Source organism: Oryzias latipes, chromosome 13, assembly GCF_002234675.1.
Source record: "Oryzias latipes chromosome 13, ASM223467v1".
Lineage (NCBI taxonomy): Eukaryota > Metazoa > Chordata > Actinopteri > Beloniformes > Adrianichthyidae > Oryzias > Oryzias latipes.
This window is the reverse complement of record NC_019871.2, coordinates 15,546,481-15,567,371: the sequence shown is the minus strand read 5'-3', so window position 1 is coordinate 15,567,371 and position 20,891 is coordinate 15,546,481. Positions and strand designations below refer to the sequence as shown.

At 38.6% G+C, this 20,891-nt stretch overlaps 1 protein-coding gene across 1 annotated transcript; it reads right to left on the bottom strand.

Moving 5' to 3' along the window:
- Window positions 1-1,423: 1,423 nt before the first annotated feature.
- Window positions 1,424-19,579, bottom strand: LOC101168063. Its single transcript, XM_023961974.1, has 31 exons — window positions 19,421-19,579; window positions 18,881-19,060; window positions 16,400-16,714; window positions 16,097-16,295; window positions 15,837-15,999; window positions 15,368-15,556; window positions 15,115-15,289; window positions 14,499-14,638; window positions 13,075-13,251; window positions 12,745-12,875; window positions 12,492-12,649; window positions 11,791-12,018; window positions 11,027-11,365; window positions 10,801-10,949; window positions 10,092-10,350; window positions 9,125-9,295; window positions 8,873-9,030; window positions 8,574-8,714; window positions 8,075-8,216; window positions 7,702-7,853; window positions 7,393-7,518; window positions 6,586-6,799; window positions 6,362-6,436; window positions 4,858-4,986; window positions 4,525-4,584; window positions 4,331-4,447; window positions 3,272-3,423; window positions 2,967-3,053; window positions 2,179-2,325; window positions 1,863-1,988; window positions 1,424-1,637 (listed from the first exon to the last, which is right to left on the bottom strand). The coding sequence occupies exons 4-30, from the start codon at window positions 16,207-16,209 to the stop codon at window positions 1,893-1,895; spliced, it is 4,188 nt and encodes a 1,395-aa protein (XP_023817742.1). The 5' UTR covers window positions 16,210-16,295; window positions 16,400-16,714; window positions 18,881-19,060; window positions 19,421-19,579; the 3' UTR covers window positions 1,424-1,637; window positions 1,863-1,892.
- Window positions 19,580-20,891: the final 1,312 nt, after the last annotated feature.

Genomic DNA, 20,891 nt, shown 5'->3' with positions numbered 1-20,891 from the left:
AACCACACCCACAAAGGATAAAAAGGTGTCAGTCATAACCCCTATAAGCTTTTGTACCTAGATATTTCCCAACAGCTGGTGACTGAACTAAAAACAAAGCAATAACATGGCAGGACGACCGGGCCAAACTGATGTCCCGTCCTACCTTGGATGGTCCATTTTTAACACTGTTTGCTGCTGTCTACCCTTGGGAATCGCTGCCATCATTTATTCCACCAAGGTTTGTAAGATGTCCTAAGAATCTTTTTTTTTAATGTGTCTCTCGTTTTAGCATAAGACACACAATTTAACAAAAAAGATTGGAATTGGAAATAGTTAAATAAATGTCTTGCAATATTTAACAGCATAAGAAGTAATACTAATGGGGAAATTTACTGAATTGTTACCAAGACTTTCAATTATTTACCTTTTGATAACAGTAGATAACAATAGATTATAACATGAAATATAATTTAATTCAGAGTTAAATATAATTGAACAAACACATTTTTGTGAAATTATATATCTCTCATTGTTTGTTATCTTTTCAAGGTAAACAGTGCCAATTCTGCTGGGAATGAGTTTGAAGCTGAGGATGCATCACGTATGGCCAAGAAGTTAAACATCTTTGGATTTTTCATTGGGATAATACTCATCATCATATACATTATTTATCTTTCCAAAATGTCAAAAGATCCAAAGTAAATCCATAGAGCCATCCTTTATGTGCAGAACAAACCCAAGGCAGACATCAGAGCTTGCTTACTCTAGTGCTTCTGTTTATCACAAGAATGTGTTATTGCGAACATCTTCCGATAGTTTCTACCAGATGTTTTGAGATTTATAAAGGATGACCTGTTTCTGCTTTGCAGTTTTGCTTGCTTTGCTGTTTGTAAGCAATAAAAATATACAAATAGATGTGTTGTGGGTTTTAAATATTACCTAAAAAAAGAGTAAGAAATCAAATTCAAAGACAAATAACATGAGTTTGGGTTGGAAGAAATTTACAAAGTATATATCATGGGAATAGTTTAAGTACCAAAAAATATAATATAATATAATATAAATATATTGTGAATATAAATATAATAAATGTGATTAAAATCAAACAATTTAGGGCATCAGTTGAAAATAGAACATGAGATAACTTTAGAAATTGATTTACTGTTAATCTGTATCATGCCATTAAAGGCAACAGTCAAATTTCTGACATTTATAAAAGGCCTCTTTCCTTTTTAAAGGGGTAGAAAAAAATATTAACTTTAAATGTAACATTGATAATCAATTTTTCCTATATATTTAAAAAAAATACTTTTTTGTGTGGGACTTTACCCTCAACTATGCTTAGTCATCTCACAAACTGGTTGTGGTTTTATAAGTTTAGTTTGCCCTAAATTTTCATCACAATGTAATATCATTTATTCACACAATGGTGACTGCAATAGTAATTTAAAATGTTTATTGTTATAGCATGCTAAATGTTCACTAAAATGAAAAAACTGTAGAGGATTTTTGTTTCACATCACTTCAGAATTTGAGTCACAATCTGGTCAGGCAATGTGGTCCTGTCCGCTCTCGGCAGCCTCTGAACCCCTCTTGACCAAAAGTTCTTTAAGATTGGAGACCAGGATTTGTTCTTTGCACGTTTTCTCAATTTCCTGCTCATTTATCCAGCAATAAACACACACACACACACACAAAAGAGACACAATGACACTCAGGTTACCAACAAGTGAACAAAATCTTTGTTTTTAAGTACAATACTAACGGTCAGCCTAATGGCCAATTTTATTTCTATCATTATTATTGATTTTTAGGAACGTACAGTTGTCGCTTCCATCTCAAATATCCTAAAGCAATAAATACAGGGTTTAGTATCTTACATCTTCCGACAGCAATCCCATGCTTGGTTTTCAAAGCCGTTCCTGGAACCCTGTAAGTGTGGAAGCTTCCTCCTCAGAGAAGTCCTGTTTGATTCTGAACAGCTCCCCCAGGATTTCTTGTAGGGTCTATGATGCAAAGTAAACAAAATGAGAATCAATTTCACATAACAAAAGTCTATTTTCTGAACAGAAAGCCAAATATCAATAACACAACTTCAAAGGCGAAAACTGAAACCTGAAGCTTTAATTACAGGAAATCGTTTCAATATCTATGATATTGATGTTTGTAGAAATGATACTGAATTTGTTTACATACCCTGAAGAAAACTCTCTGGAAAGGAGGGCTGGTGTCTGAACTCATGTCTTTGGTTTTAACATGTGACAAGCAGTGAAGTAGCATAAGCGAGAAGCCTCCAACAGACCGGAGCCTCTGGCGACGGACAAAAAGTCTCCCCTCTGCCTCCTGTCAGTGATCATCCTGGAATTATTTTCCTTTAACTGCATAACTTTTTTTTATTATTCTTTTTACAGTATTACTATTTTAGTATTCTAAAAGCACAAGCCTACATAACTACTTAATGATACACAATCTGCGTGATGCATGCACATAAAACAGTCAAACTTTTTTCTTTTAAAACATAGCATTGTGATTTACTTGAATACAATGATTTTATCAGTTGATAAAAGAAAGAAAAAAAGACACACTTGAGCTTCCTTAAGCTGCACACTCATATCCAAACCTTCATGTTTTGAGGCACAGGGGGTTTACTCTGTGTCAAACCTCTTTATGGTTTGGCGTCTTTCAAGCCAACGAAGAAATGTACGTGATTTGGGTCATGACCTCAAATTCAAAAGGTCTATTTGATTATTGTCCTTTGGTGTCAGTTGTTTTTTTGTTCAATTTTATTTTTTATTATTGTATTATCTTTGGGCTATATTTTTTGCTTTAACATAGAAATGGTCAAGACATATAGTGAAAAATACTGATTCTGAACTATTTCCTAACAGATCTTTTCTTTGCTTTGCATCAAGGTAAAATTGAGCCTATTTTTAAAGGTGCGAGGAAACACAGACAAAAGTTTTTAACAAAATGGGCAAGTTTACCTGATAAAAGAAGGAATTTCTGAAAGCATTATTGGAGTAGTTGTTGTTCGGGAGACTGGATGCTATTTGAAGAGAAATAGCTGGAGTCTGTTGAGCAAAAGAAAATTGTCTGGTCTTTTTTGTATTTTGAAGCTGAATTTACATAAAAAAGATTTGACTGTAAAAGTCACAAAGGCATATTTTTGCTGCGAAAGATGCATTTAAAAAATATCTGAACAATGGCATAGGTGTTTTAAGTTTAATGTCAAAACAACACTGAGGGATTTGAAGAGCACATTGATAAGAGTAAGACTTAGAACACCAACCAGATTCACTTTGTGCAACGAATGCATCAAGAAGAGACCATGTTGGTAGACGAGGGCCTCCCTGGGGTTAAGGACTGACAGGTCCAACGGTATGAGCTCACCCTCGCACTCCCACTGCGCATCGAGGACATCTGCAAAACCTTTGCCTTTGTCTTAACAAAACAGAGAATAATAGCACCATTATATTTGCGGTACCTTTTAAGTATTTTTATTTTATATATTTATTTATCAGTTAATTGAGAACAATTCCTATGGTCAGTCAAGGTTAGCTAAAGCCCCTCTGCTTGTTCAAGGGAAACAAAAAAGGTTTTTTGAAGCAGTCTAGAGAACAAGCAAGAAAAGGATGCAGTGTGAAATCAATCGAAGGATCAGTTTCTGCTAAATACCTACCTTTAAGTGTCCTTTGTGATAAAGCGAGAGCTCAGTCGAAACACAAAACCCTCCATTTGCCAGTCAATCTGTTAACAGTTGGAAAAAGCTCCGCAAAGGAGATCCCTTCAAAAGGTGGCTGGGGTTTCATTAACCATTTGGGAAAAACTCAGAGTCTAGTTGACTTATACTAGTAAGGAGGGGTTGAGGGTTTCTAGTCCAAAATTGTACACAGAGAAAAAGTGGGACTCAACGCCTCTTTACTTGACTCTAAGCATCAAGGGTTGGATTTATTGATTAAACCACCAATTCTATCCCAGGAGTGACTGTGACTGCATATCACTGCTTCCTCCGGGATGCAGAAATGCAAAAAACAATTTGTTATTATTATTTTTTACCTAGAGAACTATATCTGCAGCTCAAACCCATAAAAATAAAACATAATGGATGGATTAATCCTTCCATCATGTTTCCTGATCCTGTTTTCCTAATCCTGATGTTTACATTCTAATTTTCTGTTAATAGATCTAAATTGCATGTCAAATTTGAAAGAGATGTCATCTGTCACGGTGACCTCCTTTACACTGATGCTGGCTGATGCTACCTGATTAATTTTTGCTGATTATCTTTATTTAAACTGTACCAAAAAATAGAAATGTTTAAAAAAAAAATCAAAACAACCTTACTTACCAAGAGGCTCTCCTCCAAGAAAACCTGCTTTTTTTGCCCAGACTTTCAACTCTTGGTCTATATCCTTCATCAGCTGGAATAGAGGAGAACACTTCACCAGTTTTGTCCACTGCTCTTCTGGGGAATAAACAGATTTATGAGGGACGATATGATAAAAGCATGATCACGATAAACGATCATTAAAAAGAAAGTACCTGGAATTGCGGGAATAGCAATGTGGGTGCATTGAACAGATTCTTGTGTCTGTTGGCTCTCTGCAAGCAAATGAAGACAAAAAATAGAACAACATTTAGAATTTGAAAGATTAGTTTAGCAGAGTGACTTGGGGGTAAAGGTCATGGATTCACAAGCATTTCATATGGCAGAACTGTAATTTGAGATGTAGGAAATTTCACTCATAATTCTATATTTCACTAAAGGTTCTTTTCACCTTTCAGGCCAATGCCAAAGCGTCACACGACTGAATTTAAAGACAATACATTGTAGACATAGTTTACATTGAGTGTAATCATGGTGTTTTATCTTACCACTAGTGTGAACCCCAGAAGAAGCAGCATGTCTGTTTGACTTGTGTGTTGGCAACCCGCTGGCCTCCAGGCTGCCGTCCTGAGACTGAATGACATTTACCAGCTCTCTCAAAGAGTGGTTGGAGATTCCTTTGGAAACATGAATACAAACTTTTAATATAAGAACAACACGTATGTCATGTAAAAGGCAGGGTTTTTAACTTTTATAAGCAATCCAACTATGTGACAAGGAAAATATATTATATTAAAATATACTAACTTAAAGAATAGGACACAATTTTTTAATGAACCTGCCAAACTTAATTTTACGAACAAATTCATGTGTTACTAAATGCACAAACTTGTTTTGAAGGTGTACACACAAGCTGAGAAAAATGTGTGGGGAGTGTGTTTCTCGGAATAAGTCACGTTTCCCACAATGAGGTTACCCTGCTTCAAGATCTTCTCAATAAACTGAGTGCACCTGCTGCAAGACCCCTCAAAAGGAAATTAATCTTTGAGGGAGTTTTAGTGCTTAACTTAATTTGATAATCTTTAAAACAGCGGCTCATTTATTCCTAACATGGTTATAATTTTAATATCAAGTATTTTTGTTTAAGTCCAATTTACAAGCATTCAAAGTTTGACACATCTTATTTGGGGGACTTTAAAAAAACACAGACTACTTTTGCTAAGAAACTCTCAGCAGTAACAAAGATCTAACAATAGATTGAAAAAGAAAAAAAATTAGCCTGTAGTCTGTCTTTTTTTTTCCGACCTCACCTTCCTCCTGCCTTTGTCTATTTGGAATATAAACCTAATCAACAATATGTTTTTTAGGAGATTTTGATAATCCAGTAAAATACACTTGTTGTCATGAACATAAGTTCCTGTTCCATCGTTAAGCGCTCCATCCAGCAGAACACATTCCCGCACTGTTATATTATCACCGCCTACTACAACTGTGAATGGTTTTGAGATAAGCAAAGTAAACGGATTTCTTCCTGCATGAATATTAATCCACAATGTCAGACTGCTTTCCACTGCTGACACAGCAACAGAGAGATACGTCTGTTTGTGTGTGTTTTCTATTTTCTTTCTGTCTCTTAAATCACTCTGTTGAGCAACCAGATATCTCTGGACTTTTTTTTCACGTCAGCATAATTAAGCGCAAAAAAAATAGCATTGATGTATCCATTCATTCAATGGGTTATAATTTGCTTTTTTGTTTTTTTGTTGATAACAACTTGGACAGCTGTGCCATCAAACTGAATTTGATTATTGATTTTAAAGTCCCAGAGAGTCCATTCCAATTTGCATGGGATGAAATGCAGAGTGAATCTTGATCAGTTTAACCCTAACAAAGCAAAATCAGAGACAAACAATGTGACTACAATCAATCAGCTGTCCCAGGACTAGTGTGAACTAGTGCGAGCAGGCCAATCATAGAACTTTGACTTGTTAACCCACAAAAACCACACTCTCATATGTCATTGTAAAGTGTGAAAGTTTAAGACGAACACACCTTTCACTACAGGCACAGATGCTGTCCAGACTCTTGAGGGTGTCTCTAAACAATACGCCTGTTCTGTGGACAAACCTGAAACATGTTAGAAGACAGCTGATAAATTATTTTCCTGCATTTTTACATCAACATAGCAGAGAAATGTTACCAGGAAAAAAAGACATAGGAGTGATCTTAACTACTACTCCATGTGCATTGTCTGTGTAGCAGAGTTCATTCTATACCGCTATCTGGCACTGCCTCTGAGCCAGAAATGTGCTGATTGCAGGTGTTTGGGGAAGAGCTGGTTGGTTTCTTCTCTTCCAGAAGTTGGTTCAGCCTCAACAACAGAGGCAAAGCTCTTTCTTGGAGCAGGTTAAGTGGCTTCATGTTTGGCTCGTGTCCTCTGCACAGAGGCAGGTTGTATTCCCTGAACCAAAATTTCCCACACAATACAGCCTAGACAGACAAATGGAGAAAGACACAGGCAGGTGGAATGAAGGCAGGGTCTTACTCTGTCTGGGGTGAGATAATGAAATAACATTTCATACTTTGAGGGAAGCTCAAGCACAAAGCTTCTATGAAGTCCTTAAAGGGCTCTTGTACGAAGGTGCACATATTGCTAAAGACAGCATAGAAAAATAAGAATAGCGAAAGAACGGTAGAATTGACTGTTTTTGAGTCGATTGAATTCATTTCACTTCAAACATTTGCTGAGATCCAAATGAGATTTCATCTATTTTTACTGTGTACCTGTTTACCCAATCACACAATTGTGGGCTGATGTGCTGAGCTTCCCAAAATTTAGAGCTCGAAAGTAATTTTTTAAGGCCCAAAACTGCAACATTTTTTACTTTGTCAGCTCTAATGTTCTAATGTTTCATTTGTCTGCATGTTTATGTCACATCAAATTCCCCTCTGAATGGTCGCATCAGATTCACACTTGTGGCTGATAAGTGCATGTTCTTTCTGTATTGGAATGCTTTAGTTATTAACAATAGATTCCTTTTAGTGTTACTTAGTGAGGTGAAATTTTTGGGTTCCTTTTTTACCTGGGCAGTTTCCGCCCGCAGATTGGAAAATTGTCTCACAAACTGCAACAAACTGAGAGCAGTGTCCAAGTCTGTCTGTCTGGAGCTGCACAGCTCCAAAAACTCTCTTTGACAAACTTCTCTGTCCTGGAAGACAAAACTCCATAGGCTTTTTATTCACAGCTAAACAGTTTTGTTACAGATTTTGCACCAAAGTTTTTCACCCATAAGCTGCGTTACAGTAAACATGCTTTAATTTGCTTGACGGAAAATGCTTAAAAAGTGTCAATGTACTGCTATTTTAAAAACAAACTACTAGGCTGTTCTGACCATAATTTGAAGTTTTGCAGATCGTTCTCCTGCCTGAATCTTCCATTTTGCCAGGTTTTGCTGCAGTTGTTCCATACAAATGTCAATCTTATCGAGGCACGACATGAGCGCTGAGTGCCAAGCACAATCCTGTTCCCATTCTTCCCCGTCACCTGCAACACAGATTAATGTACATATTGTTGTTTGCTTCCCGCCCAAATCCAATGGTGAAAACTGGTATTATGTAAATTACATAAACTGAGAGCTACCTACAATAAGAGAGCCTGGCGCACCAGGTTTCTCTTTTTGAGAGTGTGAAATGTTTAAAGAGTGCTTATTTCCGTAATTTTCTATCATGCTTTTTCCTGATCTGCCATATTTTTATGCAGTTTACCCCATGAGAGGATGTGTAGCACGTGTTGGGGTAAAACAAGGGCCAAGATGGAGTGCTGAGCCGCTCTTCTCTGGGCCTCGATGTTTGCCGCATCCTGCAGCTCTCCAGCTGCTTCCCTCAGCTGCCTCCCTGACCACTGAAACTACAGAGTGCGAAATTTACAGCAAATATTTGGACCCTAAAACCTAAACCACTCCTATTTACCACAGAGACACTTCGAGAAACGTATAAAAAACACTGTGTTTCAAAGAAAGTCCAAGGTACAAGAATGGAAAAAACACCGGCTCAATTTTTTGCAGAAGCCTAAGAACAACCATTGACAAACTTCAAAGGGTTTCCCACATTGACTGTTTTCCACAACCAGGGTACGTGATGACACATGTGGGGATTTTTTTCTGTTACTTCTTCTTGTTTGAAATAAATAGTAAAGAAGGAAATGAATAAATTACATACTTACTAATCAAAATGCCAATTTCCACTCATGCCACCACATACTGACCTGATAACTGCCTACATCTGTAACTCCACAGAGGCAAAGGAACAGAGCTGAGTCCAGCTCAATAAGGATTTCTTCCTCCCGATGCCTTTGCTGCTGCCAGTAAGTGTTTCTTGCACATGCCTCCCTCTGCAGCCCTTCAACCTGGAGGAAAAATAAAAACACAATGCACAACTGTGACATTCAAGCAGGTATTTCTTGTCCTTAACCTGACTAAAAGTGTAAAAAAAATGTAACAATGCCAACAAAAAAAGGTAACTCAATGTAAAAGTTTGCCAAAAAAATATTATTTGTCTCCATACCTGGACACTGTTGGTTTGTTCAGCCATCATAAGCCAGCATGCAGCTGTAACAGGAACAGGCATTTTTTTAAAAACATCCAATCTTATCCCAACAACTGTGGCCACGAGCCCAGTGACTGGATCAATGGTTTGGGACCCATAACGGATTGCCACCATGCCTGTCAAGTGTAGTACAGATGGTTACAAAGCTTAAGTACAGAGTGCTAAAAACATCCCAATCCCAATCCCAAACATCCCAATTCATAACAGTACCTTTTCCTCCGGGATCTTCCATTGTTCCGGCCAAAGGCATTGTATTCCCAGAGATGGGATCAGTGTGACACCCGAGCACAGGCACACTGAGACTTGAACCCAGTGGGTCAGGGTAATCCATTCCCAACAGAGCTGGCACACACACATCAGAACCTGGCACATGCATCTCTCCTAATTAGAATTGCAGAAAACAGTGTTTTAAGGAAGAAAAAGGAGACATTAAAGGATGTTCCTTTGGCTATGTTTGCTTACATTTATTTTGCAGTGCAAACAGTTTTCCTCTACCCTATGACCACTTTTCTTTCTCCTTTCAACAAACAGAAAGCCTGAGGTAACGACCCAAAAGACTTTCTTTTAAGCAGTCCTCGTCCTTTCTTGAATGCATCTAATTTCAAAAGGATGAAAAGCAGTCTATTGGTGTTTTTTAATGGCTGGTCTGCTCAGTCTTTGTGTGCAAATTATGCAAAAGTATACAGTTAAAATTGCCAATAGTTGATTTTGTTTCTCTATTCAATTGACTAATTCCCCAATCAGAAAACGCACTGCTTATCTGATGTATTTCAGGGATACAAAATGTAAATGTATTGTTTCAATTCTGCATAATGGAATTTTCCTTGATTGCAAGTAATTTTGCATGCCAACTAGATTGTGTTTTCTTTCAAATCTATTTTAATACTGTTGACCTATGTCTTTGTTTTTACAATGGTCTCCCTCCCACAAGGGAACTATTTAGGGAATAAGATCAAAGAAATTAAGTTTTGTTACAGCGGATTTACATAGTATTAAGGAAATAAATATTTCAAAATATTTCAAAATTCAAACAATACATTTGCAGCACCAATAAAAAGAAAAAACAGAAACCATGAAGCTTATAAAAGTGATAGGAAAGCAAATGAGTATAAATTGTACCAGATTGTTTTTTTTAACCAATGGAAAACCCTATCACAGCTCTCAATCTTTCTCATACCAAGAGCCCCTCCATCCTGCTGAAGACCAATAGCGCTCTCTAGAAGCATCTCCAGCCTGGTCTGAAACTGCAGCTGACAGTGCAGGCTCCTCCCCCAGGCTTGCTCCAGCTCTTTGGCAGCAGCGGCAAGAAGATCTTGTTGACTGGTTTCTTTCTCATTGCCTGAATAGGCTTGTGGAAGTGGTACAGTTGGATCAAAAGCAGACTCCTCAATTAGAGGCCTCAGGTGATCCAAAACCTTCAACATTTCTGCCAAAACCTGAGAAAAACAAACATACAAAAAAGCATATAATTGTGTTTATTTATATGGTGACAGAATGTTATATCTTTAAACTTATAATACTCCTGTTTTGACCCTAGAACATGAACATCATACTTTGTTATTTTCTTTTCAAATATTGAGTGCAAGTGCTCCTGGAAACACTTGTGGTGCTTATTGTCTTTTTTCTTATCTTTTTTGATCTTGTTCTATTTTATCTAATGCAAACTTTTTAAAAGCAATACATACTCTGTAAGGCAGATTACAATGATATGAATGTTCTTTGATCTTAATTCCACATGAATGTTAATCTTTACCACATTATCCCGATAGAGTAAAAAGTGGACAAGCTCTTTTATAAACAGTTAAGAAGACTGCAATGAGAAAGGATGCAAACAAAATGTGTCCTGTTCATTGATTATGTGATTCTTTCTTAAAATTAGGAAGTACCTTGGTATCCAGGAGATTTTGGTATCCTCCTGTGGTCGGCACCACCTGTCCAGCTCTCATGCTGGCCCCTCCGACTTTCACCATCCGCCCACTCAGAGGTTCAGAGAAGGACTCAGCCAGCATCACTCCACCCACTGGCAGCACATCTCCTGCACAAACACACAAACCAAACCTAACAAGGGGAAGGTGTGGTACACGCAGGTTGCCTTTTCCAAGCAGGACTCACCTGTTACTGAATCCAAAGTCACCCCAACAGTAAGTACAATGTTCCCAGTCCTGGAGTCCAGCATGGGATAGCCTATCTGAATGGGTTGTGGCATGCGAGTGAGTGGGCAGACATGCAGCCTTCCCAGTGGGTATACTGATCCAGTTTGTGGGTGGATGGTCATAGCCAAAGTAGGCACTGGAACCCCAGTGTCAGGGTCTGCCATGGTCATGCCTAAATGTAACCTCTGGCCCAGCCTGAGGGGTTTATTCGGAATGCTGGGAAGGGGCCGATCTGAATGGCAGGATGTTGGGTAAGGAATAAAAGGTAGAAGAGGACTCTCCCACTTTCTGTTGTCGTCTGAAATAAAAAATAGCAGATTTATCTTTGTTATGAAGAGGCCATCTAGTAAAAATTGCATTCTATCAGTATCATCAATGTATGTTATTACTAAATGTTGTATTCTCACAGCACCATATAACAACTCTATAAGTGATTGATAATATGATCCATCAAATTCTTCATCTGAAAATAACCACAGTTAATTTTTTGTCCTCTTTTTGTTGGAAAGTTGCTATTTACTTTGATAGCACCCTTTGTAATCTTTTGGTATTTTATCAAACACGTCATAGATGTGTTAACCTGATCAGTTAACCTGATCAGTGGATTTTCCTGCTTCTCCAGGCCATGAATGCCTGATGCAGATGTCAAACACTCCAGCCCTGTATTCCACCCCAATAGTCACAAATGTTTGTGTTTTGCATCTAAAACCTCTTTTGTGTTACCTCTGCAGAGATCAGTTGTAGCCACTAATGTAGAGCTGGCTGGATCATAGGCGACATTTCCAATGATTGGCATTACTCTGCCAGTTTGTGGGTGAAGAAAGAAGTTGGGTGGCACTGCCATGGTGTGGCCACTGTTTAGCAGCATGTGGCTGTGAGCGTTAGGCCTTATGAGGCCTGTGACTGCATCGTGGTAAATTGCCAGAGAGGCTCGCAGGGACCCATCAGGTCCTGGAAGAAAGGGAGAAAGAAAAGTCATGCCTGTACAACGAATGATAGTGAGTGATAATGCTGTGATTTAAAAGAAAAGAAAACAAATAAAAAAAAGGACTAATAATATCTATATATGTATTACCAAGAGTGCATGACACAGTCATTGCAATTAAAGCTTAACCCTTGTGCTATCCTAGGCACTTTAACATTGGGAGTTGGGTCATCTAGACCCACTAGACAGTTCACTGAACCTTTTTTCTTCAATGATTTGTGAACCTCACTGGTGTCCATGGATTACATGAAATCTTTCCACCTTTATCCACCTTTGTCATGGTGGGAGAACACGTCAATGTAAGGGTGGGGTCATCTAAGATAGCACAAGTTGTAGCAGCCTAGGCATTGCAGTATACTTGTTTAACAGTAGATGGTGCTGTGGTGCAAGGATCATGTGCAAACATTTCTTCTTTCTCTTGCAGCTGCTTTCAACTCACCAAAGAGGTCATCTTTGGTCAGGACACCTCCAGAGTTAGGACACAGCAACCTGGCTCCAGTGCCTTCAGCCAACAAGCCCCACGCCCCCTGGTGGTGACACTCTGATGACACCAGCTCCCCCATTTCATCTATGAGGGCTGAGAGCTTTTGGACCAAACTGAATATGAGTTAAGAAAAAAAATGGAACAATGGCATTTATTGAAATAATTTGTGCTTTATGTCAGTAAAAAAAAAAAACAGCCATATTCTCACATTTTCTGGTGCAGCTCACAGGTGGGTGAGTGGGTGTTGTGAATCTTTGATAGAAGTCTGCTGCACTCTCTGAGCTGAGACATGAACACACAGTAAGCCCTTCTCTTGGCCTGCAGCTCCCTCATCAGAACCTGAAGAAAATCAGTATCAGCAAATCCATTTGTGTGGTTTTGTTGGATTCTTATCTACTATAGTAACAATATCGGGGTCAAAGACGAAATTACTAAAAATCAAGACAGACATATTTTTATATCTTGTGTTTTGAAATGTGTTTTGTTTTTTTTCGGATGCCTTTGTGCTGTTTTGGATTTCTTCCTTCACAAAATAAACCTGTAATTGACTGTCGAGCAGAGTCCTCAGCTGTGAGCCCAAAGATTTCCTTCGCGCCAATTCTCTCTCCACCTCTTTCTTCATCCTCTCACAGTGCTCCTCCACCCTCTCCTCTGCCATCATGCATGGGTGGAGAAGCGGCAGTTTCCCAAGAACTCCTCGATAGAGCTCCTTCACCTGGATACACACAAATGTATGTTAGGGCAAAAATCCTCTCAGGAGCATTATGCTGCTGTAGGGTTCTACACCCCTCTCTGGCATCCCTCTCTCTTCTTCCCTTCTTTTATTTTCTGTCTGGTCCAACAAAAGACTGTTACAGATATGAGTAATATGTATAAAGTTTGGCCTAAATTACAAAAGGAGTTTATTTAAATATACACCTGGTGTGTCAAAGATTCATAACCCCTATTGTCACAGTAAATTATGTCCAACACAAGAGGCTTTCAGCTCTCATCTGTTGGACAGAACAAGTAAAAAAAAAAAATCCTCTCAGGAGCAAGCTAATAAGTTGACATGTCATCCGACCAACACCCCTGAGACATGTATGTTTGTGGGAGACCATCTCCTCTTACTTCTCTCCGCTTAGACAGCCCTCAGGGCTGTAATAACAATCTGACTCCCTCCTATACAGCGCCTGGTTACATTACAGTGGAAACAGTATGAACATGCTGCACAAAGGAATAGCAAAGAAAAAAAAAATTTAATTACTTGAGATATTTAATATGTTTAAATAGACTTAACAGTGAAATATATATGAAGTACAGGATGAAGCTATGAAAGGAGAAGATAGAAAGTGGATAACGATTGGAGCTGAGGAATGAATCTGGACTCTGACCTCAAGCTGATTTAATGGAAATGAGTGAAAGGAAAAATTCAATGAATGGATCAGGCAAATAGATGTGTTTTCTCTCTCTTTTGGAGCTAAATCAATATTGTGTCTGAAGAAGTTCCTGTTGTTGCTTTTGTGTAAGATTTGTATGGATTTTTGACAAGCAAGAAAAAATAATCATGGCTTCAATTTATTTGTCTGATTGTATTATTATTTTTATATTTATTATTATTATTATTATTATTATTCCTAGTAGTAATAGTAGTAGTAGTAGTAGTAGTAGTAGTAGTATTTGTGCAGTTCTAAGAAAATAATTGACTAAATGTAAACTTAAAACTATTAAAACTTTTTTAAACATAAAAATTTGCCTTTACATTTTTGGTATGATTTTATCAAATTCTTATTCTTCTTGTGAATTGTCTTCTGAAGTCATCTTTTTTAGTTGTATTCTCTTTTTGTGGGCTCCTAACTTTTGTATGTTTGGCTTTTAAGGTGAGCTAACTCTTTCTCAGTGGATTGTCTTTAGTAAAAGTGAAAAGAAGACAAGTAAGAATGCAAGAGTCCCTCCAAGGATGGAGTCTCATTTGCTGCAGACCTCAGTGGTGAGCTGCCCCAGACGTGACGTCACAGAAAGGCTCTGCTTGAGTAGGAGGCAGTAAAAAGTGTTGCTGTTAAAAGCCTCCAGATCCACCTGGTGTTCATAATCCCAGAACTCCTCCAGGGCTCCTGTGCATGCTACAGGCAAAAGATTAAAGCAGAACACAAAAGAAGAGGAAACCTTGAGGAGGCCACGTAAAGAACGCTTCGAGGTTAAAATCGATTTGCTTAGCGTTTGATAATGCGTGTGTGCATTTCAGGGACTGAATAATAACAGTCCCTGGAAGCTGACCTTTGATGGGACACTTGAACTGTTTTCTGCACGTGATTTCAACTCTGGGACGTAAGCATTTCTGCTGCAATTGGTTGGGTGGTAGGACCACCCATAAGGTCACTGTTAATGTTACGCAGTAAGCCACAGGGGTTTGTGAGGTTCCCATGTGTTTGGGCACTTTGTGTTATCTATGCATTCAGGAGGTGCATTTGCAGACATGGTGGATGTCACGTTAGAGTCTGGGTTGCGCAATGTATTAGCCTTTAGGCTTTTTTTATGAATGAGCTGGGTGTGTGCTTGTTTGTATTTGATGTAGTCAGTTTAAGCCGGGACACATTACCTGGCTGAATAGAGTCATGTGTCATGCTAGCGGGCTGCTTTCGGTGAGTTTTCCTGAATGAAATCACCCTCGATCCCTTTGATGAGTAGTCATCCATTGGGTATACAAGCTGCAACATTCGATACTGAACACTGATTGACTCTTTTTCCGGCCACCCATATTCACGAAACAAGATCTGCACACACAAGTAATAAGCACTGTTAAAAAGGATGCTTTTATGATGCAAAGTCGATGCAGGAGTTAGTAAACATACCAGCACTATAATGCATACACAGAGGATGACCACAGCTCCTAAGAGCAGTCCTCCAGTCAAAAGCCAGTCTGGTCTAAGAAGCAGATCTCGTCTTCTGTTGATTCCTAACCTGATGATGTGTCGAGGGGTGGTGGGGTAGAAAATCCCAGGCTCATAACACTGGCCACCCATGGGCATCACTTTAACATACTGAGAAGAGTTCAAAAGTGGGGGTAAATTTGACTGCACCTGAAACTTAAATTATGAAATACAGAGAAATATATATATATTTCTATTTAAAGAAAACCTAAAGTGATGGAGGTGCATAGTTATTTGGTTATGTTGTTTTTAAACAGATGCAAAAAAAATGTTGTCATTTTGTAACCAGCAGCTAATGAGTCAATTAATCTAAAATTTCCATTAAGTTTTACCATAAATTCTTAACTTTCATGTGATTATCCCTCATTTTAATTATTTAAAACCAATTTACCAGACGTTTGTGCTGGTTGCTACTCAGTTTGATAACGTAAACCCCAGGTTGACTAAAAATCACAGAAAATAAGGCGGGCGGAGCCCAGGATAAGGTCAAATCTTCTTGTAGCTGTCTGAAGGCCCCCCAGTCAAAGTTGCTGTTTGTGTTGTACAAGTTGTTTCTGAAAGACAAAAAAAACATTTAAAGCCATTTATCAAGAAAGTCACAGCTGAACAGGATGGCAGGACAAATGTTCATGTATAAAACTGCCGACTTACATATCATACTGCGGGTAGTGGTGTGTGTTTACAGTAAACAGCAAAATATCATCCAAATGGAAACATAGTGTTGGGTTCAGAACTGCAGTCATGATTGAAACTCCTTCCTCCATACTTTTTCTCTGATTACTTCTCCACTTTAGAAAATACCTTTCTTTGGCTTCATAACTGACATTTCCAGCAACCTCATAATCTTCCTCTAGAAAAGCAACATGGGAACTTCAATATGGTTAAAACAAAAACGCCATCTCAAATCAAATTAAACTTGCAGTTTCCATGTGTTTATTAATAGGTGGTACAAACCAGCTGAGCTTTGAAAGTCCCTATTGGTATCTTCAGGAAACAGTTGTAAAAGTTCTTTTGGGAGGCTGCTGACTGAACCAACAAATCCTGCCTCTGCAAGCAGAAAGCAAGAAGACCAAACCTGCTGCTGCTGGAATTGCTGTGTGTGTGTTTGCACATGTATGTATGTGGAAGAGAAAGAACTTGCTTTTCACCTGTTGTCTGAAGAATGTAGACAGGATGTGAGAAGTTGTTTTGGCTGCTGCACTGCAGATTACCTTGGAAGTCCCACTGGTTAAAAATCGTCTCTAGCACTCTGCCTGAGACTCTAGAAATCTGCAGCAATGAAGAAAAAATGTGATTCTTCAACTTAAATATGGCATTATACATGTTCGTATTTACCGATGAGACATAAATGCACACTCAGTAGTTTTCTGGGAGACTAATTTAACCCTGTGTGCAGATCTACCAATGTTTTGTGACTGTGACTGTGATTATGGCTGATTAGTTGGAACAACTGTAGTCAAACTCCCGAAATCTAAAAATGAACTGGTATTACACCAGATAACACACAAAAAATTTGAAATAAAATAAAAAAGACATTTTAAAAAGTTACAGTGTCAATCATAAGTATAAAAGCATTCTACATTTTTCTTTTTTATTGAAAAACCCACTCTAATGAAAATTGCTTTTAACATGTTCTTGTGGCATTTTTGTCATTATAGAGGACACATTTTGCAATATTTTAGATAATAACTGCATTTCTGAGTATTTCTTTATTTAAATTCTAATGGATCAGAAGCAAGTTAAAAAAAATGCTGTTTGGAAAATCTCCCAGTTGTGATGCTGCCACTGAAATGGAGGGGCCAAAGTCAACCTGCTCTGCTCTATTCTGATGTATCCACTTGCAAATTAGTTTGGGGTTTTGAGGGGCTGGAAGTTACCAGGAGAGAGTGCAGACAAAGGAATAATGGGATATCAACAGAGGTTTACTTCTGCGCCAACACAACTCAGAGGTGAATTTCTGACGAACTCCTTCAGTTCTGCAGAAACTATGTCCTATAAACAACACAGGTTTTTTTGATTTTGGCTAAAAGTGACACAATCATAATTAAAAGACCACTGGGAACACTTTTGCAATGATTGGAGTGGAACTTTAAAGAAAACTGCGGCTGAAGTCTACCAAATAGCTTTAACTGGTACAAATATCCATGTTTGCTCCAATTTCCTCATAAAAGCCAAATATTGACTTTAAAAACAAACCATTGGATTCCAAAAAGCAAACAAAAACATAACAAGAAGAACATTTTCAGAGATCAAAGTGTGGGATATTAACTCTCAAACAAAGAGGCTGTGGGGACTTTTGCAAACAGGCAATGTCTAGATCTGCTTGGCAGACATTCAAACTGCAGCTCAATGATAAGCCCAAAAAAACATAGGAGCAACAATGATCAAGTTTGAAGTCTTTGAGTGTCCAGGATTTAATTCTATGTAACTAATTTGAAATGATACAGATGAAAGAATGAAAGGAGAGCAAAAGTCATACACTGCAACTTCTGCAATAGAGTAGAAGAAAGAATGCTACATTGTCCTCAGATTACCTGTTTAAAGGTGGAATCTCTAATTGTTCAAAGGTTTGGAGTATTTTTCATCATCATTCATCTTTCTTCTGTTTTGTCCCTCACAGGGTCACAGGGTTGCCAGAGCCTATCCCAGCCACTTACACACCCATGGAAAATTAAGAGTAACCAATTAACCTATGAAGCATGTTTTTGGATGGTGGGAGGAAGCCAGAGAGAACCCATGGATGCACAGGAGGAACATGCAAATGCCACACTGAAAGGTACCCTACCCTAGTTCTGTTTCAGGTCCCCCAGCTGAGACTTGAACCAGGGGTGTTCTTGCTGTGAGGCAAGAGCGCTAACCACTGTGCCACCATGCAGCCCCTAGAGTATTTTTGATACATCAATTTGTTAATTCAGTTATCTTGTTTGTACTTTACTTTCAGAGCTAAAGCACATGTAACTTAACAATCCACAATAATACAAATAAATGTAAAATAATTGTCATTTTAACAGATGATGTACAAACTGAGGTTGATGCATGTAAATCAAACTTAGGAACTATTCAGAAGGTTGAAGTGTAGTGGGTTTTTAGGGTAAGATTGTGCTCATCCTGTTTAGGGTCACCAGGTTCTGTTGGATCCCATCCCAGATGATAAGAGGCGAGGTTCAACTCGAACAGGTCGTCAGTCCATAACATGGACACAAGCAGAAAAACAACCGTTCCTGATTGCCCACAAGCAGGAACTGAGAGTGAACATAATATGCATGTTTCTATTTAAAAGGATGAACCATGCAGAGAACCCATGCATGCCTTGAAGCTTTTGAGTTCAACATATATGTTTCCATATGCAGAACATAAAACTTACAATGATACGTGACATTGCAAACAGAAGAAAAGATCCGGGCAATCTTTTATTTGCTACATACTTATGTTCACCTGATTATCAGAGCTCCACACCAGTTCCATTCTTCCATCGGAAAAACACTTCAGCTTCAGATCAGCAGCAGGTTTCCTCTTGCAAAGGCCTCCACATGCAGCTCTGCTGGAAGGTTCTTTACAAATGCACAAGCCTAACTCCCCATCATAACCAAAGTAGTCTTCTGCACTTTGGCACACCTGTGAGAGAAAAAATGTTCTCAGCCAAACCACTGAGGTTTTGAGATGACTAAAACAATTAACAACAAGAACAATAAAAACTGTGAAATATTTGTTAAGCAAAAGTCACAGGAAGCGGTTTACGTTTAAATATTCAACAGATGATTAAACCTATGTTAGTCAAGTTCATAGAGTAAAGGGCAAAGACATCTAGGTTGTACTCATTACCCTTGATGATTGTAGATTGTGTTTAGTTAGTACGTTCTGTAAACAGTCCGCAGTTGGATGAGATACCTTTGTGGCAAATATGAAAAAAATTCCCATTTTTCCCCCATTTTTAACGAGTGCCTCCCAGGATGAGAAGATTGAACAAGGTCTAACCTCATGGCTGCAGTGAAGTGACCATTGAGATTTGTCAAAACAGTCTCCATATTGTGTACGAGATGTTGCGTCTCTGCAGACATCGTACAACTGCTGCGAGCACAAGTCGCCGCTGCTGGTGGATTGATACCCAATAGAGCAGAGGCATCTTCCATCACTGGGCTGCAGAAACAACAAAATGTTGCATTTCGTTCAGTTTTTTCAATGAATTATAATGACAAAGTGTTGAGTTTAAACAATTGTTTGCTAATCTTATCTTATTCATTTCTTTGCTGACATGTAAAATATTAGCTTTCCCATAAAGACTCTTGTTTGAGCAAGAAAGAAAATCTCATTCTCTTTTTCCAGAGCTGATAAGAGGATACTTCAACACTTAAGGAACTGCAGTAGCCTGAAAAACTAGCCGCTGCTGTGAGGTAACTTGATCTACAGCTCTGTCAGTCACAAGCAACAGATTGTTGAGTCTTTAGTTTCTGTGAGGAGCCTACCTCTGTGGCTCTGCTTGTTGATATACAAGACATTATGGTACCACACACAAAGAGCTGATTAGCTGAAAAATAAACTTTTTTGAATTGGTGAAAAGAAGAAAAACTTCTCATTTCAACAAAGTCATCAGTGACCCTCTAATCGCTGCTGCAAAGATGGTCAAATGGATTTGTGACTGGTTCTGTAGTTCTAAAGAACTACCGGTAATTATCACCTGAAAAATTTGTCCCTCTGCTGGGCAAATGCATGTGTCCTGGCCAGACAGTGGCTGCTGAGCAACCGGCTCACAGGACAAGAAGGCTGACAACCCTGGCCGAGGGCAGTAGTGGTGAGGAGGACACTTTAAACAGCTTTCCATTGATTCAGCTCCAACTGTTGGTCCATATGTCCCTCTAGGACAGGGAACTGGACTGAAGCTGCCCGGTGGACAATAGAAACCTAGTGTGCAAGAGTGGCATACATCGTCACAAAGTTGTTGGACTGTTCTCCTTTCATTGTTGCTGCTGCTGTAACATTGCTACGAATAACTCAAACTGGGCATGCTAAAACCTACCTGGCTGGCAAGGCGACCTGTCCTTTGTCATGTTAATTGGTTTAATTCCCGAGTTTAGCTTCAATGAAGCAAACAGGCAGACCACAAATAACTGCATTTTTGGTGATTTTGAAAGAAAAAAAAGAACATGAGCCTTACATTTTGGTTGAATTTCAAAACGGATCTACGTATGGTCAGTTCAAGGTTGCAAAAAATAAATAATTCCTAGAATGTCTATGCGCTCCCTCCTGTGATCAAAGTATCCATCCTGTCTGGATGCATGACACAGACTGGCTACTAAGCAAAGCTTCCAGGCTTGTGTCAGCATAGTCAGACTGAGTAACTTTAAAGGGATTGCTGATTAATTTATGAGACCAGTAAAGTTAGATGAGAATGAAACTGAAGGGAAAGCAGTGGCAAACAAAAAGAGGTTCATAGGCTCTGAGAGTCATC